Raw genomic sequence first — 27139 nt, forward strand, 5'->3', positions numbered from 1 at the left:
GTGAGATTTAAGCTGGCCCTCAAAGGACCAATGAGACAAGTAGACTAGAGTAAAAGGGTCTTATGCACTGGAGATAAGGTCAGAGATGTGACTGGGAGCGGTGACTCACACCTGTAATCCCAGCACTTTGGGAGGCTGAGTAGGGCGGATCGCCTGAGGTCAGGAGTTCGAGACCAGCGTGGCCAACACGGTGAAACCCTGTCTCTACTGAAAATACAAAAATTAGCCAGGCATGGTGGCTGGCGCCTGTAATCCCAGCTACTCGGGAGGCTGAGGCAGGAGACTCACTTGAACCTAAGGCAGGAGAATTGCACCGCTGAACTCCAACCTGGTGACAGAGTGAGACTCTGTCTAAAAAAAAATAAGTCAGAGATATAACAACAGCTGCCAATTCTTGAGGCTCCTTATGATCCAGGTTCTGTGCTGAAAGCTTTATGTCCATCATCTCATGAGATTTCCTCATGATCATATGACGTAAGTGCTATTAGGATGAGAAAATCAAGGATCAAGGATCAGAGAATTTACAAAATTTGCCTTGGTCACACAATGAATAAAGTGTCTGGGCCTGGATTTGCACTCGGGGGTGTTGGCTACGAAGCCTGGGCTCTTAATCATCATGGGTTATTGCCACCTTGGCCTCAACCATCTAATGAGGAATTAAGCTGTGGACTGTCTCTGGAGGGCTTTGAATGCCAAGGCTCAGACTTGCATAAAAATCATACAGCACCAGGCAAGAAATCAGACCTGAAATCTAGCAGCGGCTTCTAGCAGCTTTTTACCACTCACTACCCAAGGTTGCTTCTCCGAGCCTCTCTAAACCGGAGTGATGAGGAATGTATTATCAGCAATGAAGGTTTTTGAATGAGGCAGAGAGGCTCTTGTGACAAAAGGATTGTTTAAAAGAAACCTAGAGATGTTCAAACATTTACTGAGTGTTGGGTCCTAAGAATACAACTGTGAACAAGACAAAGCTCTGCAGTGGGACTCTGACCCTGCTGTGCCCCCAGGCAGCTTGGGAGGGTAAAAGAACCCCTTAACTGGAAAAACAAGGGCTCCAGAGCTGGGACCTGTCCCAGATTCTATTGCCAGCTCTCAAATCAGGGAATCTCTCTGTATGACCTTGGGCAAGTTACCCAGCTTTTCAGACTGTCAGTCTTTATCATGGGGATCATTATTCCTCTTCCCAGGATTGTTGGAATAAATTAACTAAAACAACGCTTGTAAGGATCTAGCATGGTGCTTGGCATCCTGTAGGCACCGAATAGATGTTAGTTTTCCCTACAAAGAAGTAGACTAGTTTGCCTCCGTCCCTCACCCCTCTGCCATTAAAGGGAACAGGTTCCTGGCCTTCATTTTAGCAGGAAAGGGGATATGAATGCCCATGTGCTAGCTAAGCAACAATGCAAACTAACAAAAGGGCCTGTGGCCTGGGGAATACACTGCTGGGTCTGGACTCAGGCCGGGACCCCGCACCAAAATGTTTCCCTTCAATCCCAGGGAATCCGGGCCCATTTCTCGGGGCGCTGTGCACTGCTCTGGCCGCCTCTGCACTGTGCATCCCGGAACCACCCTCTGTCTCCGTCTCGCCGGCTGCTAGCTAGCGCGGCCGGCGGCTGGCGGCACCGACAGCAGGTGTGGCTGCCCCTTTAAGCAGCGAAGCCAGTGTTGCAATCGCCGCCTCGAGGACGGGTTCTTTCCGGGGGGTGGAGACTGTACTGTTGCAGCAGCCAACCGGAGCGCGGCATTTTCCGCGGGAGATCCGAATTTCGCGGCACGGCGTTTGGCGCTAAAAAAAAAAAAAAAAGAAGAAAAAAAAGAGGCAGAGAAAGACTCAGGGACTAGAGAGCGAGCCGCAAGGAAGTCGGGGCAGTCGAAACCCCCCTCTCCATCCCAGCGCATCGCATCTCCGCCGAGCTTGAGGGCACGCCGGGGACCCCTCCCCAGAGCCGGCCGGACCCCAGGTGCCGAGGCCTTGGGGAGCGCGGGGCGTCCCGGGTCGCGGTGCCCTCGGGACGAGACAGCCCGTGGCAGTGCCACCACCGCAGCCGCCGGGAGATCTCCAAGCGGCGATCTCCAAGCGCTGCTCTGCTCGGCCGCGGGCCAGGAGGGGAGGGTCCGGCCTTGCCCCGCAGGCGTCCATTGGCGGCTTTCCCCGGCCTCAGCGCCATGCCGCGGGCCGTGTGAAAGGCAGCAGCACCGAAACCCGCAGGTGTCCGCGGGCGCGCCAAGCCCTTTTGGGTAGGGGGCGCCTTACTCGCTATGCTGCAAGGGCCCCGGGCCTTGGCTTCGGCCGCTGGGCAGACCCCGAAGGTGGTGCCTGCGATGAGCCCCACAGAGCTGTGGCCATCCGGCCTCAGCAGCCCCCAGCTCTGCCCGGCTACTGCTACCTACTACACACCGCTGTACCCGCAGACGGCGCCTCCCGCAGCGGCGCCAGGCACCTGTCTCGACGCCACTCCTCACAGACCCGAGGGCCAAGTTGTGCGATGCCTGCCGGCAGGCCGGCTGCCGGTAATGCTGGGGGCCCCCACCGCTTCCCCCTATGCTTTTCCAGGTGTGGGAAAGGAGGGAGGGGTGCCTGAGATCCAGTTTGAGTGGAGCAGGTAGAGTTTTGGGAAGAGGGAAGATGAGCTTTCAGTTTCCAGGACCCAGTGCCCCCAATATCTGAGTAGAAGACCCCTTCATTTTCAGACTTTGGATGAAATAATCTCATCCATTCTAGTGGAGTGGAATGAGCACTGGATTGCGAGTCTGGAGGAGACCCAACTCACTACTCCCAGTGCACTGTGTGACCTTGGGGAAGTCCATGCAGCCAACGTTGCCGCCATTCATTCATTACTTCATTGTTTGGCCAGAAACCAGTACTGGGTGCCTGCTATTGTCCAGGCAAAGAGTATGACCTGGGGACACTGTGGGACTTTGGTAAGACAGAGGGATAGGTCTAGTGGGTCTCTCACGTCCAATCTGCCATGGACAGACTCCAAATTGTCCAGCCAGCTCCTGGTATAGCCCCAAGTATCTGCCCTAGGTCCTCCCCCAGGCCCAGTCTTCCCTCCCAGACAGCCTGAAGCAGATACAAATGTGGGCAGCCCCCTTGGGTTCTGTTCAGATTGGTTGCTCTCTCCTCAAGCTCCCAGGCTCGTTGCCAGAGAGGGCCCAAAGTGTAGTGGCACCAGGCTGCCTGCCGATCTGGGCTCAGGGTGTGTTTTGTGGGAGTGGAATTCCTGGAGCCCGTGTGAATCAAAACAACTTTAGGGTAGGGGGTGGAGTGGGAAAAGCATGGGGGAGTGGAGGTGGTGGTGGTTGAGGAGCCTGGTTTCTGGTGTGACTCTGCCACTAATTCTCTGTGTGTCCTTGGACAAGTCTTGGCCCCAGTCCGGGCCTCAGTGTCCTCCCCTTCACAATGCTTGTGTGCACAGGGTGGCTGTGGGGCTAGCTCTTCTCAGCCACATTCAGCTCCAGGTCCTGGGTTTTGGAAGCAGGCTCCAGGGAGAGGAAGAGGGTGTTGTAGGTTTGCTTAGTTGTGAGTGTGGTGAATAAGTTCGGGTACAGGGATAAGACCACCCCCCACTGCCCCAGAGGCATCTGGTCAGACCTGTGCTAGTCAGCAAGCAAGGATGCCCAGCCAGCTCTGGATGCAGGCAGAGCCACCACTCCCTGCCAGTGGACTCAGGCTTTGCCCATGTTCAAAACGTTAACCTTCCTGGAGACCCTTCCTGCACATGATTTCCAACTAGGAGGGCAGTGGGCAGGAATGGTATTATCCCCATTTTACAGGTTAAGCAACCGAGGATAACTGGGATTGGGTATCTTGTGTTCAGTGTTTTATAGCCTAAAGCATCTTTGTGGTTTGTGAAATAGATGGCATCAATAGCTCCATGTTACAGGGGGAAACTGAGGCTCAGAGACGGGATGTGACCTAAGGTCAGAGATGGGGATGGGGTAGAGTAATGGGACTCACAAGGCAGTCGGCTCTTCTGTCTTTTATTTTTTATTTTTTGTAGAGACAGGGGTCTCCCTATGTTCCCCAGGCTGGTCTCAAACTCCTGGGCTCAAGCAATCCTCTTGCCTCAGCCTCCCAAAGTGCTGGGATTACAGGCATGAGCTACTCTACTGCACCTGGTCAGGCAGCAGGCTCTTCTCTATGTAGCCTTGACTTTCTTTAATACTGCCTGACTTAGGAGCTGAGTTCCCCCCAGGGAAGGGAGCTTTGCGGCAGGCCTACTCTCCTCTGGCCAGCTGTTTTCAGACTGGAAGTTTCAGTAACAGCTGTGGTTTTACACTGCTTTGACCCTCCCAGAGGAGCCCAAGTACATCTGTCTGTACCTCCCTCCCAGAAGGGCTCAGTGATCTTAGCAAGAAGGTCTCTCTTTTACTGAGTGCCTCTCGTGTGCCAGACACTGCTTGGCACTCTTCACGTTCATTATCTTGGTCAGGATGTCCAGAATGAGGCATCTTGCAGATAAGGAAACTGAGCAAAGAAAGGAAGTCACTTGCCTGGGTCACAAGCAAAGAAGCAGGGGAGTCTCCTTGCAGCAGACCACCCTAAGGGCCTGCCAGGCCCAGAGCTCCCGCTCCTGTCAATCCCCAGATGCCCGGGGCCCAGCCCCGTGGGCAGGCCTGCCCTCTGCTTACTCATTTTACGAGGGTGTGACCTGGAACAGCTCCAAACCCAACCCTGGGTGTGGCCGCTTGCTTTGTGGCCAGGCTGCAAAGTGCAGGGTGAGCAGGATTTGTTGGGGAGCTTCTGTTTAAAGGGACCTCAGGCACTGTCCAAGGATGGCAACCAAGTTCAATGGCAGAATGAAGGCCAGAACCCAGATCTCCTGGCTTCCTGTCCAGAGCTCTTTCCAAGTCCTCTGAGGAAGGCTCAGGGAATGCCCCTTTATCGCATGCCTCCTCTGGCCAGGCGCATGGCATCATTCTCTTTCATCCCTGCAGGAAGCTCTGCCCAGGCTGGCGTGCAATAGCGCCATCTCTGCTGACTGCAAACTCCGCCTCCCAGGTTCAAATGATTCTCCTGCCTCAGCCTCCCAAGTAGCTGGGGTTACAGGCGCCTGCCACCATGCCGGGCTAATTTTTGTATTTTTAGTAGAGATGGGGTTTCACCATGTTGGCCAGGCTAGTCTCGAACTCGTGACCTCAGGTGATCCACCCGCGTTGGCCTCCCAAAGTGCTGGGATTACAAGCGTGAGCCACCACTCCCAGTCCTCCTTTTCTTTTAATTTGTCTACATTTTCCAAATTTCCTCTTGTGAGGCATGAAAGAAAATAAACATTTTAACACACAACTCTACAAGGCAGGTCAGGTGAGGAGATGTAGGCTCAGAGAGGCAAGACAGTGAATCCCAGGCTGCCCATCTACCAAGTGGCAGAGCTGGGATCTGAAAGCGAGGTTCGACCCCTTACATTTGCTCCTACCCCTACCATCTAACTTAGGGCTTAGGAGAGACCAGGCTCCACTCTGCGTGACCTTGGGCAAGTCACTTCCTCTTCCCCAAGTCCCAGTTTCCTCACCATGGTGCCCGTAAGGGGGTTGTGCCTGGTGATCTCTGACCCTCTGCACTTCTGCAGCTGCCTGAGGAAGGAGCTGTACTCTTCTCCATAGGGGTTGGCAGGGTAGGCTTGAGTCCTGACCAGGCCTTGAAGATCCAGCCAAAGGGGCTGCCTAAGAGCGTCCAGGATAGAGCTAAGCTGGCCTCTGGCTGTGGCCATAGCCTTTGCTCTCCTCCCCTCATCGCAGTCTCTTTTCAGCTCACCCTTGAACTTTCCCCTTTTCCCACTGGTGCTCCCATACATCAGTGCTAGCAGCTCCCCGGTGGAGGCACTCCTTATGGGCAAAGCACTTTGCTGCACTATCTCACTGAATCCTCAGCATAGGTGGAGACAATGATGCCCATTTTATAGGTGACTTGAGGTCAACTGATTTCCCATCTAAGAAGGGGAAGGCCTAGATGCAAAGCCAGGTCAGTCTGACTCCAAGACCTGTGCTCAGCCTCACCTTGATCCTGATCCTCCTGGGCTTGTCCTCTGCCACCTGTGTTCTGCAGGTTCAGCCCAAGCCATAGGCTGACTTTCCTCTGGGCACTGCCCAAAGGTGTCAGGGAGGTATCCTTAGGGGGACACTTGCCGCATTGGGACCCTAGGAGTGCAGAATAAGGGTGAAGAAGAAAAGAGAGAAGGCTGTGTGTGTGTGTGTGTGTGTGTGTGTATGTGTGTGTGCACGCACGTGCATGCAGTGATGGGGGCAGGTGGGCGTAGCCCAGGCCTTGGCCCAAATTCTAGCAAATCCTGGGGCAGCGTGTGTGGGATGTAGCTGAGGCAGCCTGGTACATGGCTTTGGAGTCAGACAGGCCTGGGTTCAAACCCTGGCTCCGGCCTTTGCGTGACCTTGGGCATGTGCTTACCCTCTGTAAGTCTCCATTTCTTGGCTTCCAAGAGCCAGTGCCAATACTGATGTGGTAGGACTGTTATGAGCATGTAACAGGCTCAGCATAGATATTCTGTTTAAGGTCTTCCCGGGGTTCTTCCTGGTGTGTTCTGGCGGGGGAGGCAAGTGTGGCTGGGGAGGCTCTGGGCTGCCCCACCTCTGCCTCAGGTAGAACTCCACCTGAGCTTCCCTTCCTCTCCCTGCCCTTGGTGCTCCTGCTGGGGGATATATGACGAATACTAGGATGTGCAGCCTTGGGCAGGATTGATGGAGGCCTCAGAGCTCCCCAAGCCTCAATTACTTCAGCTGTACAATGGGGATTAGTGGTGTGGGAAGATTCAGTGAAGTGATGAATGTTGGGGCGTGGTTCAGGGCATGTGGAAGGTCTCAGCCAGTAACTGGCCCTTTCTTTAGTGACAGCGTGGGGCTAAATCTCTAGAATATAGGACTTCACCAGTTAGGAAAGTAGAAAAGGAATATTCAAGAGACTCATTCAATAATGAGCAGTAAAGTGTTTGGATGGTTTCCAGGTCTGGGTAGTGGTGGAGAGCAAGAGTGTTATATCCAGGCTCCTCAAACCAAGGAGCAGGGCTCCTCAAATCAGCCCAGGAAGACTTCCTGGAGGGGGCAGGAGTGGGGGGAGGGGAACTGACAGCAGGAAGAGTTGTCACCACCTCCAACACCTGTCAGCCCAGCTGTGCTCAGCAGCAGTTAGAAGTCAGCCCTGCTGAGCATGACCTCGCCACCAAATGTTAAAATAGGCCTCTCTCTCCAAGCCAGGGTAGGGGTGTCTGGGGGATCCAGAGTTGGAAAGAGGAAAGAAATGGGCTCAATGACCCCCAGAAGGATGTATGAAGGAAGAGGTCGAGATTAGATTTTAGGGAAGGGACTCTGTGTTTCCTGAACACCTACTGTGTGCTGAGACACAGGCTGAGAACTTTACAGAAGTTAAAGGAGCAGGAGCTAACCAGGGTCTTTCTTCCGCATGCAGACAGGGAGCTAAATAAGTGCTTCAAAGGGAAGCGACGCAGGGATTAATTCAGCCTGTTCCAGGGTTTTTAAGATGCAGAGGCTGCCCAGGTGGTGCCTTCCTTGAATCCTTACAATAGCCCCTTGAGGTAGGCATTTTTACCCCATTTACAGAGGAAGAAACTGAGGCTCCTAGATGTGTAATATTTCCCCCAACTCGTACAGTGAGCCTGCGAAGGAGCTGGAGATTCAAGCATGGGTCTCTGACCTATGTCCCAGTGTCCCAGTGCCCCAGCCCTGCTCCTGCCCTGCCCATGCCCAGCCCTAACCAGGAGAGAGGCCCTTTCCGGGCCAGTACAGCTCTGGGCCTAATTGGGGCCCGGGTGGCAACAGGGTGGAGAGGAGCAGATGGGTCTGTGGTTTGATTTCCCTAGCAGGTGTTTCCCAAGCTTGGCGGGAACAGAGAGGGGGAGCTGGGGTGGGGGGGGGGTGGCCTCAGCTGCTTGTCCTTAAGACACGGGAAGGATTCATTGTCTGCCCCTCTCGGCAAAGAAAGAATGGCAAATGCAGTCTATTCAGGAGGCCCTGGGGCCCTCAAGCTGGAGCCCAAACATGGGGGTGGGGATGTTTGCACTGCTTCCCACTGTGGGCACCTCTGTCGATTGTGGCACTGAGCCAGGAAGTCCCCTGGGTCTGGGCGGATGCCCAGCCCCGCCCTGATAAGGACCAGCTGTGGGACTGTGATGGGCACTCAGTCTGGCTGGGCCAGCTGCTTCTGTAGGGGGGCCCTTTCCCCACCCTGATGTGGTTTAGGCCCCACCCACTACTTCCTCCTGGTATCATCCTCTGGGTGTGGTGGGGTGAGGAGCGGGTATAGGAGCTGGCTTAGGGCCGGTGGTTAAGGAACTCTGAGCCCTTGGCCAGACTGGCTTTGGTAGGGTCTCAAGTGCCTGGGCCTCAGAGGATGGGAGTTTTATTTGCCCTTCAGAAAACAAGACTTCCCCTGAAAGGTCACTTCTTAGGTCACTGATGTTTTCCTATCAAGTACAGCAGTGCTTCACCAGGACTGGCGGTAAACTGAGGCACAGAGGTGGCTGCTAAGTGGCTTCATCGCTTTGGCCCCACATTAGGGAAAGGCTAAAGGAGGAATGATTCTCAAACTCTGCCTCTTTCTCCCCCTTCTCTCCAAGGCCAAAAGGAAGCTGGATCTGGAGGGGATTGGGAGGCCCGCCGTCCCTGAGTTCCCAACCCCCAAGGGGAAGTGCATCAGAGTGGATGGCCTCCCCAGCCCCAAAAGTAAGCCGTGCTGATGGGGCCTCTGGGGTGGGGTGGGGCAGGGGCAGAGGGCAGTGCCCTGCCCAATCACTGGTAGTCATATTTGGATCACTTTCCAGTTTACAAAAGCTTCCCGTGCATTTTATTATTTGATCCCGCCAGGTAGGTAGGCTTCTCTCTCTTTACTAATCAGACAACTTGAGACTCAGAGAGCTTGAGTGACTTGCCCATAGTCTCAGAGTGGAGTCAGGACTAGAGCCTGGACATGTAAATCTTGCGCTACTTCTATGTTTTTTGTTTTTGTTTTTGTTTTTTTGTTGTTGTTGTTGTGAGACAGGTCTCGCTCTGTCACCAAGCGTGGATTGCAGTGGTGCCATCTTGGCTCCCTGCAACCTCCACCTCTGGGGTTCAAGCAACTCTCTCACCTCAGCCTCCCAAGTAGCTGGGACTACAGGTGCATGCCACCATCCCTGGCTAATTTTTGTATATTTAGTAGAGACAAAGTTTCACCATATTGGCCAGGCTGGTCTCGAACTCCTGACCTCAAATGATCCACCCGCCTCGGCCTCCCAAAGTGCTGGGATTACAGGCGTGAGCCACCATGCCCGGCCAGTCTCACACTACTTCTACCACACCATGTACTGCTCTCATGATCTAAACGCAATGACCAGTGTTTTATTTGGAAATTTATTATTTTTAAAAAGTTTTAATGTTTAGGTCAATGTAAATTTTTCTAAATCAGAGGAGCAGGGGCTAACCAGGGTCTTTCTCCCACATGCAGACAAGGAGCTGAATAAGTGATTCAAAGGGAAGGGAAGCACAGATTATCCAGTCTCTGCCACCCCAGAGGTTTTTAAGATCCAGAGGCTGCCCAGGTGGTGCCTTCCTAAAGCTAAGTTGGAGGGGGTTGCTGCCTCTTGATATTTGCAGTCAATATCCTAGATAGGCTGAGCGCGGTGGCTCACACCTATAATCCCAGCACTTTGGGAGGCCAAGGTGGGCAGATAACCTGAGGTCAGGCGTTCCAGACCAGCCTGGCCAACGTGGTGAAACCCCGTCTATACTAAAAATACAAAAATTAGCCGGGTGTGGTGGCACATGCCTGTAATCCCAGCTATTCAGGAGGCTGAGGCAGGAGAATCGCTCGAACCTCGGAGGCAGGTTGCAGTGAGCCAAGATCGTGCCACTGCACTCCACTCCAGCCTGGGAGAGAGAGTGACTCCATCTCCAAAAAAACAAAAAATCCTTGTTAAAGCAGGAGTTTAAGCAACTGTGTTTCGGAGGAACACTAGTTTTGGGGGTCCAGGTAGGCCTCTGCCCCGACCTGACAGGTCACTCCTATGAACCTTAGTTGTCTCCTGTAAGACACAGCTAGATCAGGAATGGCAAGAAAGTTTCCTCTACATTTGATTGGTCAAGGCTGCCCAAAGCACTGTCTTAAAGGATCCTGAGGCTCATGATAACTGGTCCTCCTCCAGAGGAACCTAAGACTGTAAAACTCAGGTTCCAGAATTACTAGATTGGCCACTAGCTTGCTATATGACTTGGAAGTCACTCGATTACAAACGTCCCCTCGTGGTTTAAGATGCTGCAGCTGAGATGTGGTCTTGCAACATCAACCTCATTGAGAAAGGGACCTTTTTCATGAATCTCCCCGACTTGATGTTACGGGACCGATTTTTCTCAGATAATCATTGTGATTCACATGGGAAGAAAAAGCAAGTATGTGTCTATAAAAATGCTCTTAAATCCAGGCTTATCATTTCTACCCTATTCTAATTCCAAACTCCAGACATTTAAGTGGCAGGATAGGGTAATGGTTAAGAAGGAAAACTCTGGAGTCAGACTGCCTGGATTTGAATTCCAGCTTTGCCACTTTCTGGCTGAGTGAGCTGAGCAAATTACTTAAACTGTGCCTCAGTATTCTCATCTATAAAATGGGGATGATTGTACAGCAACCTTACAGGGTGTTGGAGGGCTTAAATGTGTTCGTATATGGAAAGCACTTAGAACAGTGACAGTAGTTGTGGGTGGTGGTCTGGCAGCCCTAAGCTGTGGTGGAAATGTGCATTTAACCAGGAGTCAGGACACTAGGCTTCCAACACTGCCCACTGGCTGTGAGACCTTAAGCAAGTCACCTTCCCTCTTAGATATCAGGTTCCCTGTCTGGACAGTGATGGTGATGGATGCCCTGGCTCACAGTGCTTTGTAAACTGGAAAGTGGGTGGTGAAAGATGGTACTTAATGAGCCTAGGTCAATGGACGAGGGTCCTGGGCGGGCCCTCCCCCTCCCCCTCCCCCTCCCCCTCCCCTCCCGAGCTGTGACTGGGTCCCTTTCTTCCTCAGCCCCCAAATCCCCCGGGGAGAAGACTCGGTATGACACCTCGCTGGGGCTGCTCACCAAGAAGTTCATTTACCTCCTGAGCGAGTCAGAGGATGGGGTCCTGGACTTGAACTGGGCCGCTGAGGTGCTGGACGTGCAGAAGCGGCGCATCTATGACATCACCAACGTGCTGGAAGGCATCCAGCTCATCCGCAAGAAGGCCAAGAACAACATCCAGTGGGTGTGAGTGCCTGGGTGGCCAGTGGTACCCTCCAATGGGTACTTGTGCTGTGGGTGGAGCCAGAGGCAATGGCCAGTGGGTGTGAGTGGCAGGGGCTGGGCTGAGAGCAACATCCAATGGGCACAAGGGCTGAGGGGGACCAAGAGCAACATCCAATAGGCTTATTGCTGGGGGTAGAGCCAATGAATGGTGAGGAAGAGCGCCGTGTACCTGCTGAAATAGTCGGAGAACATGATGCGGGGCAGAGTGGAGAATGACATCTGGAAGGTGTAAAGGCCAAAGGGAACCCCAGATTCTTCCTCTTGAGTCAGAGATCCCATTATCCACTTCTTCTAGCTTAGGGCAGTCCCCTGGGAGCTGAGTAGGGGAATCCCGGACTCCTTCCAGATCTGGGATAGGAGTACTCCAGCCTCCTCTCTCCATTTCTACAGGGTTTAAAGAGCTGACCTATAGCCCTTGGCATAAATCCTAAGAGAACCCAGGCAGGGGAGTCAGGACTGAGGCTACTCCAGTTGGAGGAGGCTGGGGCATAGGGATGAACAGAGTCGAGAGCCCCTCAGAAGTGGGGTTCAGGCCTTGACTTGTTTGTTCTCCCAAGCCCAACCCCCAAACCTCTAGTTCCAATCCCTGGTAGCTCCCTGAGAGACAGGCATGACCACTGATTTGCACAACCCAGGGAAGCACCCTCACAGACTATTTTTTGAATGGCCTTGTTCTGGAGTTTCACCCACAGACTGACACTGGGGGGCTGCTCTGTTCCCAGAGGCAGGGGAATGTTTGAAGACCCCACCAGACCTGGGAAGCAGCAACAGCTGGGGCAGGAGCTGAAGGAGCTGATGAACACGGAGCAGGCCTTGGACCAGCTCATCCAGAGCTGTTCTCTGAGCTTCAAGCACCTGACTGAGGACAAGGCCAACAAGAGATATCCTCCTTGGTTGGGGGAAGGCGTCAGGGAGCAGGAACCTGTTGCATGTTTATATCTATCCTGAGTTGATTCAGTAACTTACCTTAAGGGTCTGGCATCTGTTTCGTCCTTCCTGGGTGGCTTTTCTTCTCAAGTCTATTTTTTAAATTATTTATTTATTTTTTTAGAGACAAGGACTCATTCTGTCATCCAGGCTGTAGTACAATGGCATGATCATAGCTCACTATAGCTTCACACTGCTGGGTTCAAGTGATCCTCCCACCGCAGCCTTCTGAATAGCTGGAACTACAGTCATGTGCCACCATGCCTGGCTAATTTTTTATTTTTTGTATAGTCAGGGTCTCGCTTTGTTGCCCAGGCTGGTCTCTAACTCTTGGCTTCAGTCGATCCTCCCGCCTCAGTCTCCCAAAGTGCTGAGATTACAGGCATGAGTCACTGTGCCTGGCCTCAAGTTTATTAAAGGTATTTTTTCATTATTGAAAATAAGCCAAGTACATTTCTTTAAATCTGGAAAATGGAGAAAAAGAATGACAAGCTGCCACCTTAACATAGCCATTGTTCCTGAACTGCACACAGAATGTGTTTTATTTCAATATAGTTGTAATGTAGTTGTGTGCCTGCTGAACATAGCTTTTTTTTTTGAGACAGAGTCTCACTCTTGCCCAGGATGGAGTGCAGTGGCACAATCTCGGCTCGCTGCAACCTCCACCTCCCGGGTTTTAGCGATTCTCCTGCCTCGGCCTCCTAAGTAGCTGGGATTACAGATGCCCGCCACCATGCCCAGCTAATTTTTTTTTTTTTTTTTGAGATGGAGTCTCGCTCTTGTTGCCCAGGCTGGAGTGCAGTGCCATGATCTTGGCTCACCACAACCTCTGCCTCCTGGGTTCAAGCGATTCTCCTGCCTCAGCCTCCCGAGTAGCTGAGATTACAGGCGCCTGCCACCACACCCGGCTAATTTTTGTATTTTAAGTAGAGATGGGGTTTCACCATGTTGGTCAGGCTGGTCTCGAACTCCTGACCTCAGGTGATCACCCGCCCCAGCCTTCGTAAGTGCTAGTATTACAGGAGTGAGCTACCGCACCTGGCCTTCACACCCAGCTAATTTTTGTATTTTTAGTGGAGATGGGGTTTCACCACGTTGGCCAGGCTGGTCTTGAACTCCTGACCTCAAGTTATCCACCCGCCTCGGCCTCCCAAAGTGCTAGGATTACAGGCATGAGCCGCTGCGTTCGGCCGAATATCTTTATACATAGAATGCTTTCCCATATTTTTACTTGTTTCCTAGGTCAGATCCCTAGGATTGAAATGATGAGGTCAAAGAGCATGGACTTTGCTAAGGCTCTTTCATACATTTTCCAAAATCATTTCATATCTAATTGGTTTTGGATCTGACCTTGTATTTTTGGAAGGATACTGGGCATTGTGAGAAATATAAAGAAATAAAACACGTCTTCCTGCCTTCTCAGAGCTAATGATCTAGTTTGAGAGATGAAGCCTTTACATAAGGCAACATTTTTTATGATTTATAACGTAAGGCAACATTATATGATTTATAATGTAAGGCAACATTTTTTATGATTTATATCCCCATTTGCTTTCCAAAGGGATCCAAGGTAGCTTATGATATTAACAGGTTACAGACTGTATTATTTCTAAGTTGTACAAGGAGTGAGAAAGTAATGTTCAGAAGCTTAGGAGAGGCGGGTGAAGGTGCTTCCTGGCAGGTTTGGGGTTTGAATTTTGACCAGACAGTCACTTTTCTTGACTCTCCTGCCCTACGCTGGCCTATGTGACTTACCAGGATATCCGTGCTGTCGGCAACTTTAAGGAGCAGACAGTGATTGCCGTCAAGGCCCCTCCGCAGACGAGACTGGAAGTGCCTGACAGGACTGAGGTGAGAGGGGAAATATTTGGTGGAGAGCAGGGTTGAGACCCTGCCAGGGAGGGTTCCAGGTGGCTCTGCAGATTCTGTCCCTGGCACTGCCTAGCCCCATGCTTTGCAGGCCCATTCTGGTGTCCATGGCAATATTGGTGGCCTTCAAGCTTGGGTAGAAATGGCAGAAGCTGGAAAGGGCAACGGAGACTGAGTAGTGGCCTGAGAAAATCTCTGTTCCTAGTTTCTTTCTGCATCCCACCAGCCCTGGGTTCCTGCACACATGCACACTCATGCCCACATATGACGGTGTCAGTACTCATGAATATCCTTTCACGCTGACCGTGCTTTCCCAGGTTAAAGACCAAAATTCCTGACACTCCCTATGAGGCTTCGGTGCTCTGAGGCCCCAGTTGACCTCGCCAACCTCCTTTTCCCTGCTGCCCCATCTGTCTTTGTTTTGGCCACACTGACCTGTCTGCAGTTTCCCCATTGCACTAAGCTCATTCCTAGTATGAGATCTTCTGTTTTGTTTTATTTATTTATTTATTTATTTATTTATTTATTTTTGAGACAGAGTCTCACTCTGTCGCCCAGGCTGGAGTGCAGTGGCACGATCTTGGCTCACTGCAACCTCCACCTCCCGGGTTCAAGCGATTCTCCTGCCTCAGCCTCCCAAGTAGCTGGGATTACAGGCGCCCGCCACTACGTCCGGCTAAGTTTTGTATTTTTTTTTAGTAGAGATGGGGTTTCACCATGTTGGTCAGGCTGGTCTTGAACTCCTGACCTCATGATCCACCTGCCTTGGCCTCCCAAAGTGCTGGGATTACAGGCATGAGCCACCACACTCAACCTATTTGATTTTTTTTAAGACAGGGTCTTGCTCTGTCACCCAGGCTGGAGTGCAGTGGCGTGATCTCAGCTCACTGCAACCTCTGCCTCCCGGGCTCAAGCCATCCTCCCACCTCACCCTCCTGAGTAGCTGGGACCACAGGTGCATGCCACCATGCCTAGCAAATTTTTTGTTTTTTTTGTAGAGATGAGGTTTTGCCATGTTGTCCAGGCTGGTCTCGAACTCCGGCATAGAAGTGATTTGCCCGCCTTGGTCTCCCAAAGTGCTGGGATTATAGGCATGAACCACCGCACCTAGCCGTGCAAGACCCTCATACATGCTCTTCCCCTCGAGCTGAAATGCTCTTCCCTCTCTGCCTGATTTACTGCTATTCATCCTACAGGTCTCAACTCAAATGTCACTTCCTCAAGGAAGCCTTCTCTGATTACCTCCAGACTTCATAAACACCTGTGCTTTTCCACTGCCTTTAATCTCCATTTGCTGAGGTATATTTGGCATGATTACACGATTGCATTCTGCTTCATCTATTAGTGTGTAAGCTTCACAAGAGAATGTTCTGCTCACCTTGTATCCCTTGCCCAGAGCCTGGCATATTATAAGGACTCAAGAAATAATTTATTTAAAGGAAGAACTGGGGCTGCAGAGACAATTAAGGTCCCGCCCCCACCCTTGGAGGAGTTCAGGACTTAGTGGGAAAAAGACGCTGTCATTTATAGACTGAAGATGTGCTTTGAGAGCATAGAGAAAGGGTAGTTCGAGGGGGTATCCCAGGTGGGGACAGTTAAACTAGGTCTTAAAGAATGAATAGGGTTTTTGCTAGGTGCAGTTCTGTGTGAGTATAGGCATGGAGACCTGGACATGTGCCTGGATGGCATGCATGTCATCAGTTGTGGCTTAAGTTGCGGTTATGTGGTAGGGAAGAGACAGGGTGGGAAGATCAAATACTAGGACTCTTGGTTACAAGTAACAGAAAGCCAAGTCCAACTGGCTTCAGCGGGAGGTATGGGTAGGGGTGGGAACCAAATGACAAGTCCCGGGGGAGATTCAGAGATTGTGGGCAAGGCTGGATGACTTCAAGGCTCAAACTATGACTTCAGGTCTGTCTCATGCTTTTCGTCTCTCTGCTTTTCTCTGTGCTGACTCCATTCCCAGATGGGCTCTTTCCTTGTGGTGGCAGAGGTAGATTTTATGATACCAGCTCAGCAACCCCAGTGGGAAGGGGGCTTTCATTTCCCACAAGTCCAGCAAAAGTCCTGGGCCTAGTGCTGCTTGGATCCACCTGAGCCATGGGCCATCCTGAACCAATCATGTCACACTAACTTTCCTGGCTGCGTCACAAGCTCACCCACTGGCATTGGGGAATGGTGCTGCCCCCCCCCGCCCCAAAACTAGATGACCTGAGAGTGGGGGGAAGAGTGATTTCCCACAGGAAAATCAAGGTGTTCCCCCTAAAATAAGTGGGCTTCGGGGCCAGACAGCAGAAACAGCGGAAGTTCACCTTAGGCCAGATGGGGTTGGTCTCAGTGCCAGCCCAGGGTTTGCATTTGCACCCATGGATGGCAGCAGCCACGTGCGTCTGTCCATACACACTAAGTAAGTGTCCAGCTGCCCGGAGCAATGACCTGGCTTCTCTTCCTCCTCCAGGACAACCTGCAGATATATCTCAAGAGCACCCAAGGGCCCATCGAAGTCTACCTGTGCCCAGAGGAGGTACAGGAGCTGGACAGTCCTTCCGAGGAGCCTCTCCCCTCTACCTCCACCCTCTGCCCCAGCCCTGACTCTGCCCAGCCCAGCAGCAGCACCGACCCTAGCATCATGGAGCCCACAGCATCCTCAGGTAGGTCCCTTGTCCAGAGGGACAGGAGGCTCGGGGAGAGACCGGCCTTAGTTTTCTCTTCTACATCAATGTTTGTTGAAAACCTCCTGTTTTATCCAGCAGCTGGGGATGTAGTCATCCTACCCCACACATGTGCATTGTACTTAATGCTTTATAAAGCCTCACTAGGAAGGCTGGTGCTGCTCCAGGACAGAGGAAGGCCTGGATTTGAATCCCAGCCTATCCACTTACCAGCTATGTGACTTTGGACAAGTTACTTAACCTCTCTTGGCCTCAATTTTTCTCATCTGTGAGTTGGGCGCAGTAATTAACACTGTCTAACTCATAGGTTGTTGTGAGATTATAGCTCACACCTATAATCCAAGCACTTTGGGGCACCGAGGCAGGAGAATCATTTGAGACCAGGAGTTCAAGAGCAGCCCGGGCAACATAGGGATACCCTGTCTCTACAAAAAAATTTACAAATTAGCCGAGTGTGGTGGCACACGCCTGTAGTCCAGCTACTTGGGAAGCTGAGGTGGGAGGATCACTTGAGCCGTGGAGGTTGAGGCTACAGTGAGCTATGATCATGCCACTGCACTCCAGCGTGGGCAACAGAGGGAGACCCTGTCTCAAAAATAAAAATAAGAATAAAATTTTAAAAAATAGGCCAGGCGCTGTGGTTCCCACCTATAATCCCAGCACTCTGGGAAGCTGAGGTGGGAGGATCACTTGAGCCCAGGAGTTCAAGACCAGCCTGGGCAACATAATGAGACTCCATCTCTAATAAAAATAAAATAAAATAATAAAATTTGCCCATTAAAAAAAAATAAGACAGAGGTGATGTGTTTTACCTAAAGTCTCCCAGCTGGGAGGCAACAGAGCTGTGTCTTGAACCTTGGTCTACACACTCCCAGCCCAGTGCTCTCTCCACAAGGCATATATCAAATCAAAGAAGGGGCTTCTGGCTGGGAGGTGGACAGTATGGTTAAGAGCTGGCTACCCCTGGTGGAAGGTAGTACAGGTAAGTTGCCAGGGAGCAAAGTTCCTGAGAGCTTCCCAAAGAGGGTGGGAATCCAGAAGGAGTACAAATGGAAGCCCTCTCCAGAACAGTTTTTGCCTTTTCCTGGATCACACATCTGGTTAGACTGGCAGGATTCTTCAAGGCTATGTAGGCCAGTGTTCCGCTTTTTGTCTTCTTAGCAGCAGAATTCTCTTAAATAGAACCCTAGTGTTTAGACAAAGGTAGAGCTAGAGCTGGGCTGATGGAAGAGGCTTGCTGGAAGGGCTCTGAAATACTGGTTGTGTCCAGTTCTCTAACTCAGAGGTTAATAAACTATTGCCTGCAGGTCAAATCTGACCACCTGCTTTTAATGACCCATGAGCTAAGAATGGTTTTACATTTTTAAAGAGTTGTGGGAGAAAGAAAAAGAAGGCAACTATGTGACAGAGACCACAAGTGTCCCACAAAGCCTAAAATACTCTCCAGCTTTTTTTTTTTTTTTTTGAGACAGAGTCTCGCTCCATCACCCAGGCTGGAGTGCAGTGGTGTGATCTTGGCTCACAGCAACCGCTGCCTCCGGGTTCAATCAATTCTCCTGCCTCAGCCTCCCAAGTAGCTGGGATTACAGGTGCCCGCCATCACACCCAGCTAATTTTGTGTGTGTGTGTGTGTGTGTGTGTGTGTGTGTGTGTGTGTGTGTTTAGTAGAGACAGGGTTTCCCCATGTTGGCCAGCCTGGTCTTGAACCCTTGACCTCAGGTGATCCACCTGCCTCGACTTCCCAAAGTGCTGGGATTACAGGCTCCAGCTCTTTATAGAAGTTTGCTGTCCCCATCTAACTCAACCCTTCTTTTTACACATGAATGAACAGAGGCCCAGAGAAGGCAAGTGGCTTCCCTAAGGTCACACAGCAAGTTGATGGCAGAGCTGGGACCAGAGCCCAGCCTCCCAACTCTTCTCTAATGATCTCTCCTGTGTCTGTCAGGCCTCATCAGGGACCAGAGCTTCTCCCTGTGCCAGCCATCTGTCCCTCAGGGCACCTCCCCAGTGCCTATCTCCCATCCCAGACCTGTGCCCCACCCTCTGGTCCATCCTTCTCCTGCTGTGCCTCCTCACTCAAGTGTCAGCATGCGCATAGCCCTCTGAAGCTGGAACCACCTTCGCTTCAGTTGTCCTCTGAGACTTTGGGTGGAGGTGGCAGATCCCAAAGCATAAACAAGGGTGTGAAGTTGTTTTTTTTTTTTTTTGAGACAGAGTCTCACTCTATCACCCAGGCTGGAGTGCAGTGGCACGATCTTGGCTCACTGCAACCTCCGCCTCCCAGGTTCAAGCAATTCTCCTGCCTCAGCCTCCCGAGTAGCTAGGAGTACAGGTACATGCCACCATGCCCGGCTAATTTTTGTATTTTCAGTAGAGACAGGGTTTCACCATGTTGGCCAGGCTGGTCTCGAATTCCTGACCTCAGGTGATCCACCCACCTCAGCTTCCCAAAGTGCTGGGATTACAGGTGTGAGCCACCGAGCCCGGCCGGGTGTGAAGTTTTTACCTGAGTTTTACAAATCAAGATCCTGAGGCCCAGAGAGGAGGAGTGGCTTACAGAGCAGTCAGTGGTGGGGCCAGCTGTCATGTCATGGCTGTCCCCCCGACGCTTGTCACACGGCCTCATAGTGTTATCCCTGCTGAAGGGAGGAGGAGGAAGTTTTCCTGGTCTCGGCTCACCGCAACCTCTGCCTCCCAGGTTCAAGCGATTCTCCTGCACAGACACACACACACACGTTCCGTGCTGTGTTCTGAAATAGTATCGTTTTGAGGTCTGAGTGCCAGAAGCCATGTAAGAAGAAGCCACTACAGTCTTGGGACCTGGGTCCTGGCCCTGGTTCTGCATTACCAGGGGAAGTGTTCTCTTCAGCCTCAGTTTCCCTCATCTGTAATGGAAGGGGTTTGAACAACATCGTCTCTGACATTTCTCCAGGCTCTGACATTCTGAGATACACCTAAATGTAGCTGATGGCACAGGATTTGAAATTGGGAGACTTGGGTTCAAGCCTGTATCTCACCTCTTAGTGACTTGGTGACTGTGAGTGAATCACTTTAACCCTTTGAAGCCTCAGTTCCCACATCTCTCAAATGGGAACACTTGAAATTTCCTCACGAATATTGAGTGGGTTATAGAAGATGACATGGCATAAATGTGATTTTTTTTTTTAAAAAAAAGCTTATGTGGTCGGCCGCGGTGGCACACGCCTGTAATCCAGCACTTGGAGAGGCCGAGGGAGGTGGATCACTTGAGGCCAGAATTTCCAGACCAGTCTGGCTAACACAATGAAACCCCATCTCTACTACAAATACAAAAATTAGCTGGAGGTGGTGGTGCATGCCTATAATCCCAGTTACTCAGGAGGCTGAGGCACAATAATCACTTGAACCAGGGAAGCAGAGGTTGCAGTGAGCTGAGATTACACCACTGCGCTCTAGCCTGGCCGACAGAGTGAGACTCTGTCTCAAATAAAAAAAAAAAAAAAAAAAAGCTTGTGTGAAGAGCATCTACTGAGCCGGGCCTGGTGCTGTTTTAGAGACAGAAAAGCAGTAAGAGCCATTCAGAGTGTGGTGGAGAGACACATATTACAAAAGGCGATTCTATTTCTGGATGTGATCAACAGCAGGAGACAGCAAGGTCTGACCTATAATAGAGATTTTCACATGTGTTTTATCAGTTACTGCTTCTAATATTCATCCCTCTTTTTCCACATGAGGAAACAGAGTTCTGGGGTTCCATGGCTGGTGAGAGGAGGCGCTAGAGTCTGAGCCCACATGCTCCCCGCTCCCAAGCCAGGCCTCTGACTGTAACATCAGCAGCATGCCAAAAAAACCTTAGATTTTTTTTTTTTTAATTCAAATACATTTAATGGACTTCTTTGGGCCCTAGTTTTCTCATCTATAAATAGGGGTAACAGCATGGACTCCCTCAGGGCCATTTGAGTGTCCAAGGAGGCTGAACCATGCCTCGCCTCAAGGGCAGTGCCACCACCTCCCCCATTAGCCTTGGTAAATGGGAGCAATTTTTAACAGGAGCAAGGGCAGCATGCAGACCCGACAAACCAGTGCTTATTTATTTATTTATTTATTCATTTATTTATTTTTATTTTGAGACATGAGTCTCGCTCTTGTTGCCCAGGCTGGAGTGCAGTGGCGTGATCTTGCCTCACTACAACCTCCACCTCCTGGGTTCAAATGATTCTACTGCCTCAGCCTCCTTATTAGCTGGGATTACAGGTGCCTGCCACCACACCCGGCGAATTTCTGTATTTTTAGTAGAGACGGTGTTTCACCATGTTGGCCAGGCTGGTCTTGAACTCCTGACCTCAGGTGATCTGCCTGCCTTGCCCTCCCAAAGTGCTGGCATCATAGGCATGAGCCACCGCGCCAGGCCAAACCAGTGCTTCATATGCACTTACCATGCAGTCCTCTGAGCAACCCTTTGAGGTAGGTAGAGCTATCATGCCCCATGCAGAGGGGAGGAAATGGATGCTCTAAAGTGTGAAGTCCAGAGCAAGACTCCATCTCAAAATAAATTAAATAAATAAAACGTGAAATCACATGTCCATGGGTGCACCACAAGTCTCAACAGGCAGCCTAGCATCCCAGTGCAGTTGTATCTTCAAAATAATAGTTGGCTGGGGCTTAAGGAGTGACTCCAATGTGGGGGATTCTGAGCATCAGGATATATGTGGCAGGCAATTTCCAGTGCCTCATTGCATGTCCCTGTATGGGAAATCACCATCTTACATCTAAGTGGAAATGAGCAGGTTGGATATGGTGGCTCATGCCTGTAATCCCAGCACTTTGGAAGGCTGAGGCAGGAGGATTGCTTGAGCCCAGGAGTTCAAGACCAGCCTGGGCAACAGAGTGAGACCCCGTCTCTACAAAAAATTTAAAAAATTAGATGGGCATGGTGGCATGCACCAGTGGTCCCAGCTACTCAGGAGGCTGAGGTGCGAGGATTGCTTGAGCCCAGGAGGTTGAGGCTGCAGTGAGCCGTGTTCACCCTACTGCACTCTGCACTCTAGCCTGGGCAAGACCCTGTTTAAAAAAAAAAAAGAAGAAGAAGGCGAGAAAGAAATGAGCATAGAGTGCTGGAGAATGGCTACTGAAAGGTCAAATAAGATGAGGCCAGAGGGCCAGAGAAATGACCATTGGGTTTAGCAGCATGGAGGTCACTGGCTCAGGGACATGGTGGGGAGAGACCCCAGACTGGAGTGAGTTGAAGAGAGAATAGTAATAGGGAAGTAGAGACAAGCTCAGGCTACTCTGGAGAAAGTTTACTGTGCAAAGGAGCAGAAAAATGGGCCAGTAATTGGAGAGGGTGATGAGGTCAGGTACAGTTGTGTGTGGTGGAGAGTAGAGTCAACATAACAAAAATTTACCATCGTAACTATTTTTAAATGTACAGTTCAGTGGTAATTAATACATTCATAATGTTGTGTAACCATCACCACCATTCATCTCCATAACTGCTTTCACCTTGTAAAACTGAAACTCTGTACCTATTCCCCATTCCCCTCTCTGCCCAGCCCGACAACCACCCTTCTACTCTCTGTCCGTGCGATTTTGACTAAGTATCTCATATAAGCGGAATCACACAGTATTTGTTTTTTTGTGATTGGCTTATTTCACGTAGCTTAACATCCTCAGGGTTCATCTATGTTGTAGCATGTGTCAGAATTTCTTTCCTTTTTGGCCGGGCACAGTGGCTCAGGCCTGTAATCCCAACACTTTGGGAGGCCAAGGGAGGCGGATCACTTGAGGTCAGGAGTTTGAGACCAGCCTGGCCAACATGGTGAAACCCCATCTCTACTAAAAATACACAAATTAGCTGGGTGTGGTGGTGCATGCCTGTAGTCCAGCTACTCGGGAGGCTCAGGTGGGAGAATCCCTTGAACCTGGGAGGCGGAGGTTGCAGTGAACCAAGATCACAACTCTGCACTCTAGCCTGGGTGATAGAGTGAGACGCGGTCTCAAAAAAATAAAAAATACATGAAAAGGGGTAGGGTTGAGTGTAGACTCTGGAAGGTGGATTTTGAGAGCAGGACAGTCCACCCAGGCTGAGGAGAGAGGAGAAGGGTGCAGTCATCCAGAGAACCGGAAGTCTGTCCTCGCGTGCTAAGGAGCTGGATGCTAGGGCCAGGCGTAACCTTTGTCTGTTTGTCTCCAGTGCCAGCGCCAGCGCCAACCCCCCAGCAGGCCCCACCGCCTCCATCCCTGGTCCCCTTGGAGGCTACTGACAGCATGCTGGAGCTGCCGCACCCACTCCTGCAGCAGACTGAGGACCAGTTCCTGTCCCCAACCCTGGCATGCAGCTCCCCTCTGATCAGCTTCTCCCCATCCTTGGACCAGGATGACTACCTGTGGGGCTTGGAGGCGGGTGAGGGCATCAGCGACCTCTTCGACTCCTACGACCTTGGGGACCTGTTGATTAATTGAGTGGCCCTGCCTTCCCCCAGCAGCCTGCCCCTGACTCTACCTCCTCACAGACAGGCTGACAGCCCCTCTGCCTGCACAGGGACATTGGACACTAGGTGCTGCCCTCAGTGCATGGGGTCTCCTCGCCTTTCCCGCCCCAGCTGGCAGAAGCTGTGTGGGGAGATGTGAATGGTACGGGTGAGGAGTGGATAAGGGGTGGGTCCTCACCTTCCTAATGGAAGCTGGGCCTGGGGAGGCCCATCCAGTCTTCTGACTTCTGACCTCTCACGAGAAGACTGCAGGTGAGGTGGCCAAGTCCAGGGAAAGGCCCTGCTACCTCCTTTTGAGGGGTAATTAGGACCCTCGACGTACCAAGAAGCACGTAATGCCTTTGTATTTATTTCAGGTTGAGTTGTTTGTTTGTCCTCCCTGAGTTTTAGCAGGGAGGTTGTTCTAGTTTTTAGTGAGACCTGTGCAGACAAGCCCATCAGGACCCATCGCTGTCCATGTTCCAGGGCAGGTCTGGGTTTCCAAGAGAGGGGCCCAGGCCACATCCCTGGTTTCCCCACCGTGGTGGGGGCTGGGACTCTGAGGGGCTGTCCAGTCTGCCAGAATGCTAATTGCACTTAGGCCTCATAGTTCTAGTAAACGGCAGCTGTGGGCCCTTTTGCCTCTTCCCCTGTTCTTGGCCTCACATCTCCAGCTGAGCTGCCGGTCTTGGCTTCCTGGTCGCCTCTGTCCCAGAGATGGTCCCAGGGAGCCATCCTAGGGCAGGTAGCACTGAGGTTCCTGTGGAAACAGGAGCCGCCTGCTCAGGAGACCCCTATCCTGAGGAAGTCCTTACCTCTCCCTCCCCTTGAGAAGTAAAAATGGTCCAGCAGAGACAAGCTCCCACGGAAAACAGACAGGAACATGGGGGCAGCTGTCATGGCTGTGGCGGGCACTTTTCCTCAGAGTTTCTGCCTTGCGCTGGTCCAGGAGCCATTTTGCACCAAGGACTTGGTAGGCAGAGGCAGCCCCACTGTAAAGAAGGGTCAGATTAAAACAAAAAACTGCCAAAAGCATCCCCTCTGCCCCCCATGTGGCACTGGCATCATTCTGTGCTTCCCTGGGAGGAATTTTTTCACCATGTTTATTGAAGGGGATGGTTCCTTAAGGACGTCTCCACCCCTCAGAGCTCACTCATACCCCAAGGACAGAGGTGACTGGGGCTTGGTGACTTGTTCACTCCTTTTTTCCCAGGTATACTGAAGGGGTGACAGAGGTCTTCATGGCAGACCAGGCCTTCGCAGCTGATGGGGAGAGGAACTCATGTTACCTCTTCAGGCCTGGGGTCCTGAGGGGGTCTTTTGGCTTCAGCCTGTTCCCCCAGGGGCTTGATCATCCCACATTGTCCCTTCAGCCCAGCTGCTCTTCCCCACCCTCCCTGGGATGTGGGTGCTCTGGGCTGAACCAAGGCCGTGCCTTCTGGAGAGAGGCTCAGGGGTTGGTCTGAGAGGCCTGCCACCCACCCCTCAGGGAGCTAGGTTTTCTGGTTTTCTCAGAGGCTCAGCTGGACAGCACTTTTTAAAAAAGTTTGTAGCATTAAGCTGGTTTAAAATACGAAGTTGGTTTTGTTGGATGGCTCCTGAGCTGACTGACTGATGTCTGAAGTTTGAGACGAGGGATTATTTCAGGGTGGGGCCCAATGTGATCTAATGCCCAGCTGGGGACAATTGTGCCTCATTTGCTCAAATTCCTGGGCCCCCAAGTTAGCCCCCTCCCAGGAGTGGTCAGCGGGTCACAGCTGCCCCCACTCTATAAGCAGGGCTAATTGTGTACCCTTTACAGAAATGCTTTTGGTCTCCTACCCAAATACTCACAAGGGTCTTATCAGAAGCCCGTCTTAAAGTCCGGCATGCTCAGGGATCCTGTGTGGGATCTCGTTTGTGGGCTGCTCTGAGGTCTCCACTGGGCTGCCATTTAGCCATGTGCCATCTCTGAAGTCAGAGGTGTTTGACTCCCATCCCTTGGGCTCTGGAGCTTTCCCCAAGAATTACATCAGAGAAAAGGAAGAAGGGGCCTGCAGGACCCATTGGGAATGAGTTTAATACTGAAGTCTGGAAGGTAAGCTCATGCCCTAGAGGCCTCTCCGTATGGCTGGACAGGGGAGCTGCCCTCAGGCTTGTGCCCTGTGTGCTCAGCAGCTGCCTCTGTCCCTTTCACACCTTGCCTGGCCAAGGGGCTAGACCTCCCAGGCTAAGCCTCAGATTCAGTGCAGGACACAAGCTCATGTCCCCTCCTTGCCAGTGACACTTGAAGCCTCCCGACTTCCACAGAGCACTTTCAGGACGCATTTTGGGTGGTATTTTCTTTTCTTTTTTTCTTCTTTTTTTTTTTGAGATGGAGTCTCGCTTTGTTGCCCAGGCTGGAGTACAGTGGCCTGATCTCGGCTCACTGCAACCTCTGCCTCCCAGGTTCAAGCGATTCTTCTGCCTCAGCCTCCCAAGTAGCTGGGACTATAGGCATGCACCACCACGCCCGGCTAATTTTGTATTTTTGGTCGAGACGGGGTTTTGCCATGTTAGTCAGGCTAGTCTTGAACTCCTGACCTCAAGTGATCCACCACCTCGGCCTCCCAAAGTGTTGAGATGACAGGCACTAGCCACCGGGCCCAGCCTGGGTGGTATTTTCTTTAGGGACCAGGTAGACTTTAAAACGAGGGTAAGAGAAAAGGCAGTTTCTTTCTGAGGTAAATAATTTCTGCCAGGAAACTTCCCAGCCCCACCAACAGCCCCCCTAAAAAAAAAAAAAAAAAAAAAAAAAAAATCACTCATGTCCCCAGGGACGTCTAAAGCTTGGGGCTCCAGGAAATCATCCAGTAGAGTTGGAGATTCAGAGATTTCTTGAAGCCAGGGACATGCTCCTAACTCCTTTCCCATTAAAGGTGTTAGAATAGACCAGAGGGTGTCCCTTTTCCACAGTACTGGGATCGGCTGGTGTGCCTTCAGGGAGAAAGAGGGAGGTGGTCAAGCTTGAAAAACTGGCTTTAGGATGGTTCTGACTTTGTTCTCCCTCCCCAAGTATTCTCAACCTCCATTCTGCAGTGTTCAGAGTTTTAGGGAAAGGGTTTGGGTGCCCCAGCATCCAGGTGTTGTGTGGCTTAGCGCATGTGAAGTGAAAACCTTTTGGCGTTGTTTGGAAGCAGCTTTCTGGTTCTTGTCATTGTATCCTGAGGTCCCAGAACCCTGTTCTCCCACAAGGATCCTCGGTGACCATGGTGGCCACATGCCTGGCCAGCCTGCTGGCTCCTGAGTGAGCTGAAGAACCTTGCCCGTGGCACTTTTCAAGGGTGAGCTGGAACCGAGAGAACATGATCCCCGTGCTGGGACTCATGCAGGTCATTTCCCGCCAGCCTGGTTTCACCTGGTCCTGTCTTGATGAGCACCATGTAAGCCTCCTTGTATTGAGATAATTGGGCATTAAACATTAAACTGCAGCTCTGGGCATCTTGTCTTTGTCGTGCTTTCTGAAGCTCATTACCAACTGTGGATCTGGTCCCCCCAGGCTGGGTGTTGGGGGCTGTTCTGGCCAATGCTGGGGGCACATGATTGCCCAGTGGATTTCCCTCCAAGATACAGCCTCTTATCACCATGCCTGCAATCTCACCATTAAGGCACTGAAAAGTTCACAGCACCTAGATCTAAAATGTGATCAGCCCTGACTCTGTCTCCCGCATCTGGGCTATTTCCACAGCTTCCTGAATGGTCTTGCTGCCCACACTCTCCCTCCCACCCTTTACATCAGTGGGTCCAACTGTAGTCCTCAGACCAGCAGCAGCAGTATCACCTGGAAATGTGAGACATGCATATTCAAGACCATGCCTCACGCTGGGTGCGGTGGATCACTTGAAGTTAGGAGTTCAAGATCAGTCTGGCCAGCATGGTGAAACCCCATCTCTACTAAAAATATAAAAGAAAATTAGCCGGGCTTG

General features: G+C 51.5%; 1 protein-coding gene across 3 annotated transcripts; it reads left to right on the forward strand.

Annotated features, from left to right (window-relative positions):
• Positions 1-1789: 1789 nt before the first annotated feature.
• E2F2 (E2F transcription factor 2) lies at positions 1790-26965 on the forward strand. 3 transcript variants are annotated; one of them, XM_054540290.2, is made up of 7 exons: positions 1790-2511; positions 8589-8694; positions 11020-11239; positions 12001-12159; positions 13942-14056; positions 16533-16725; positions 26383-26965. In XM_054540290.2, exons 1-7 carry the CDS (start codon positions 2260-2262, stop codon positions 26418-26420), a joined length of 1083 nt encoding a protein of 360 aa, XP_054396265.1. In that variant the 5' UTR covers positions 1790-2259; the 3' UTR covers positions 26421-26965. The 3 variants fall into 3 exon arrangements, with proteins under 3 accessions (XP_054396265.1, XP_002811353.2, XP_024094956.1); XM_002811307.3 differs by lacking the exon at positions 26383-26965 and adding an exon at positions 22919-23566 and having other exon boundaries at positions 1794-2511; XM_024239188.2 differs by lacking the exon at positions 26383-26965 and adding an exon at positions 22919-23566 and having other exon boundaries at positions 1794-2511; positions 11020-11233.
• The last annotated feature ends 174 nt before the right edge of the window (positions 26966-27139 follow it).

This window comes from Pongo abelii, chromosome 1 (assembly GCF_028885655.2).
Source record: "Pongo abelii isolate AG06213 chromosome 1, NHGRI_mPonAbe1-v2.0_pri, whole genome shotgun sequence".
NCBI classification, from domain to species: domain Eukaryota; kingdom Metazoa; phylum Chordata; class Mammalia; order Primates; family Hominidae; genus Pongo; species Pongo abelii.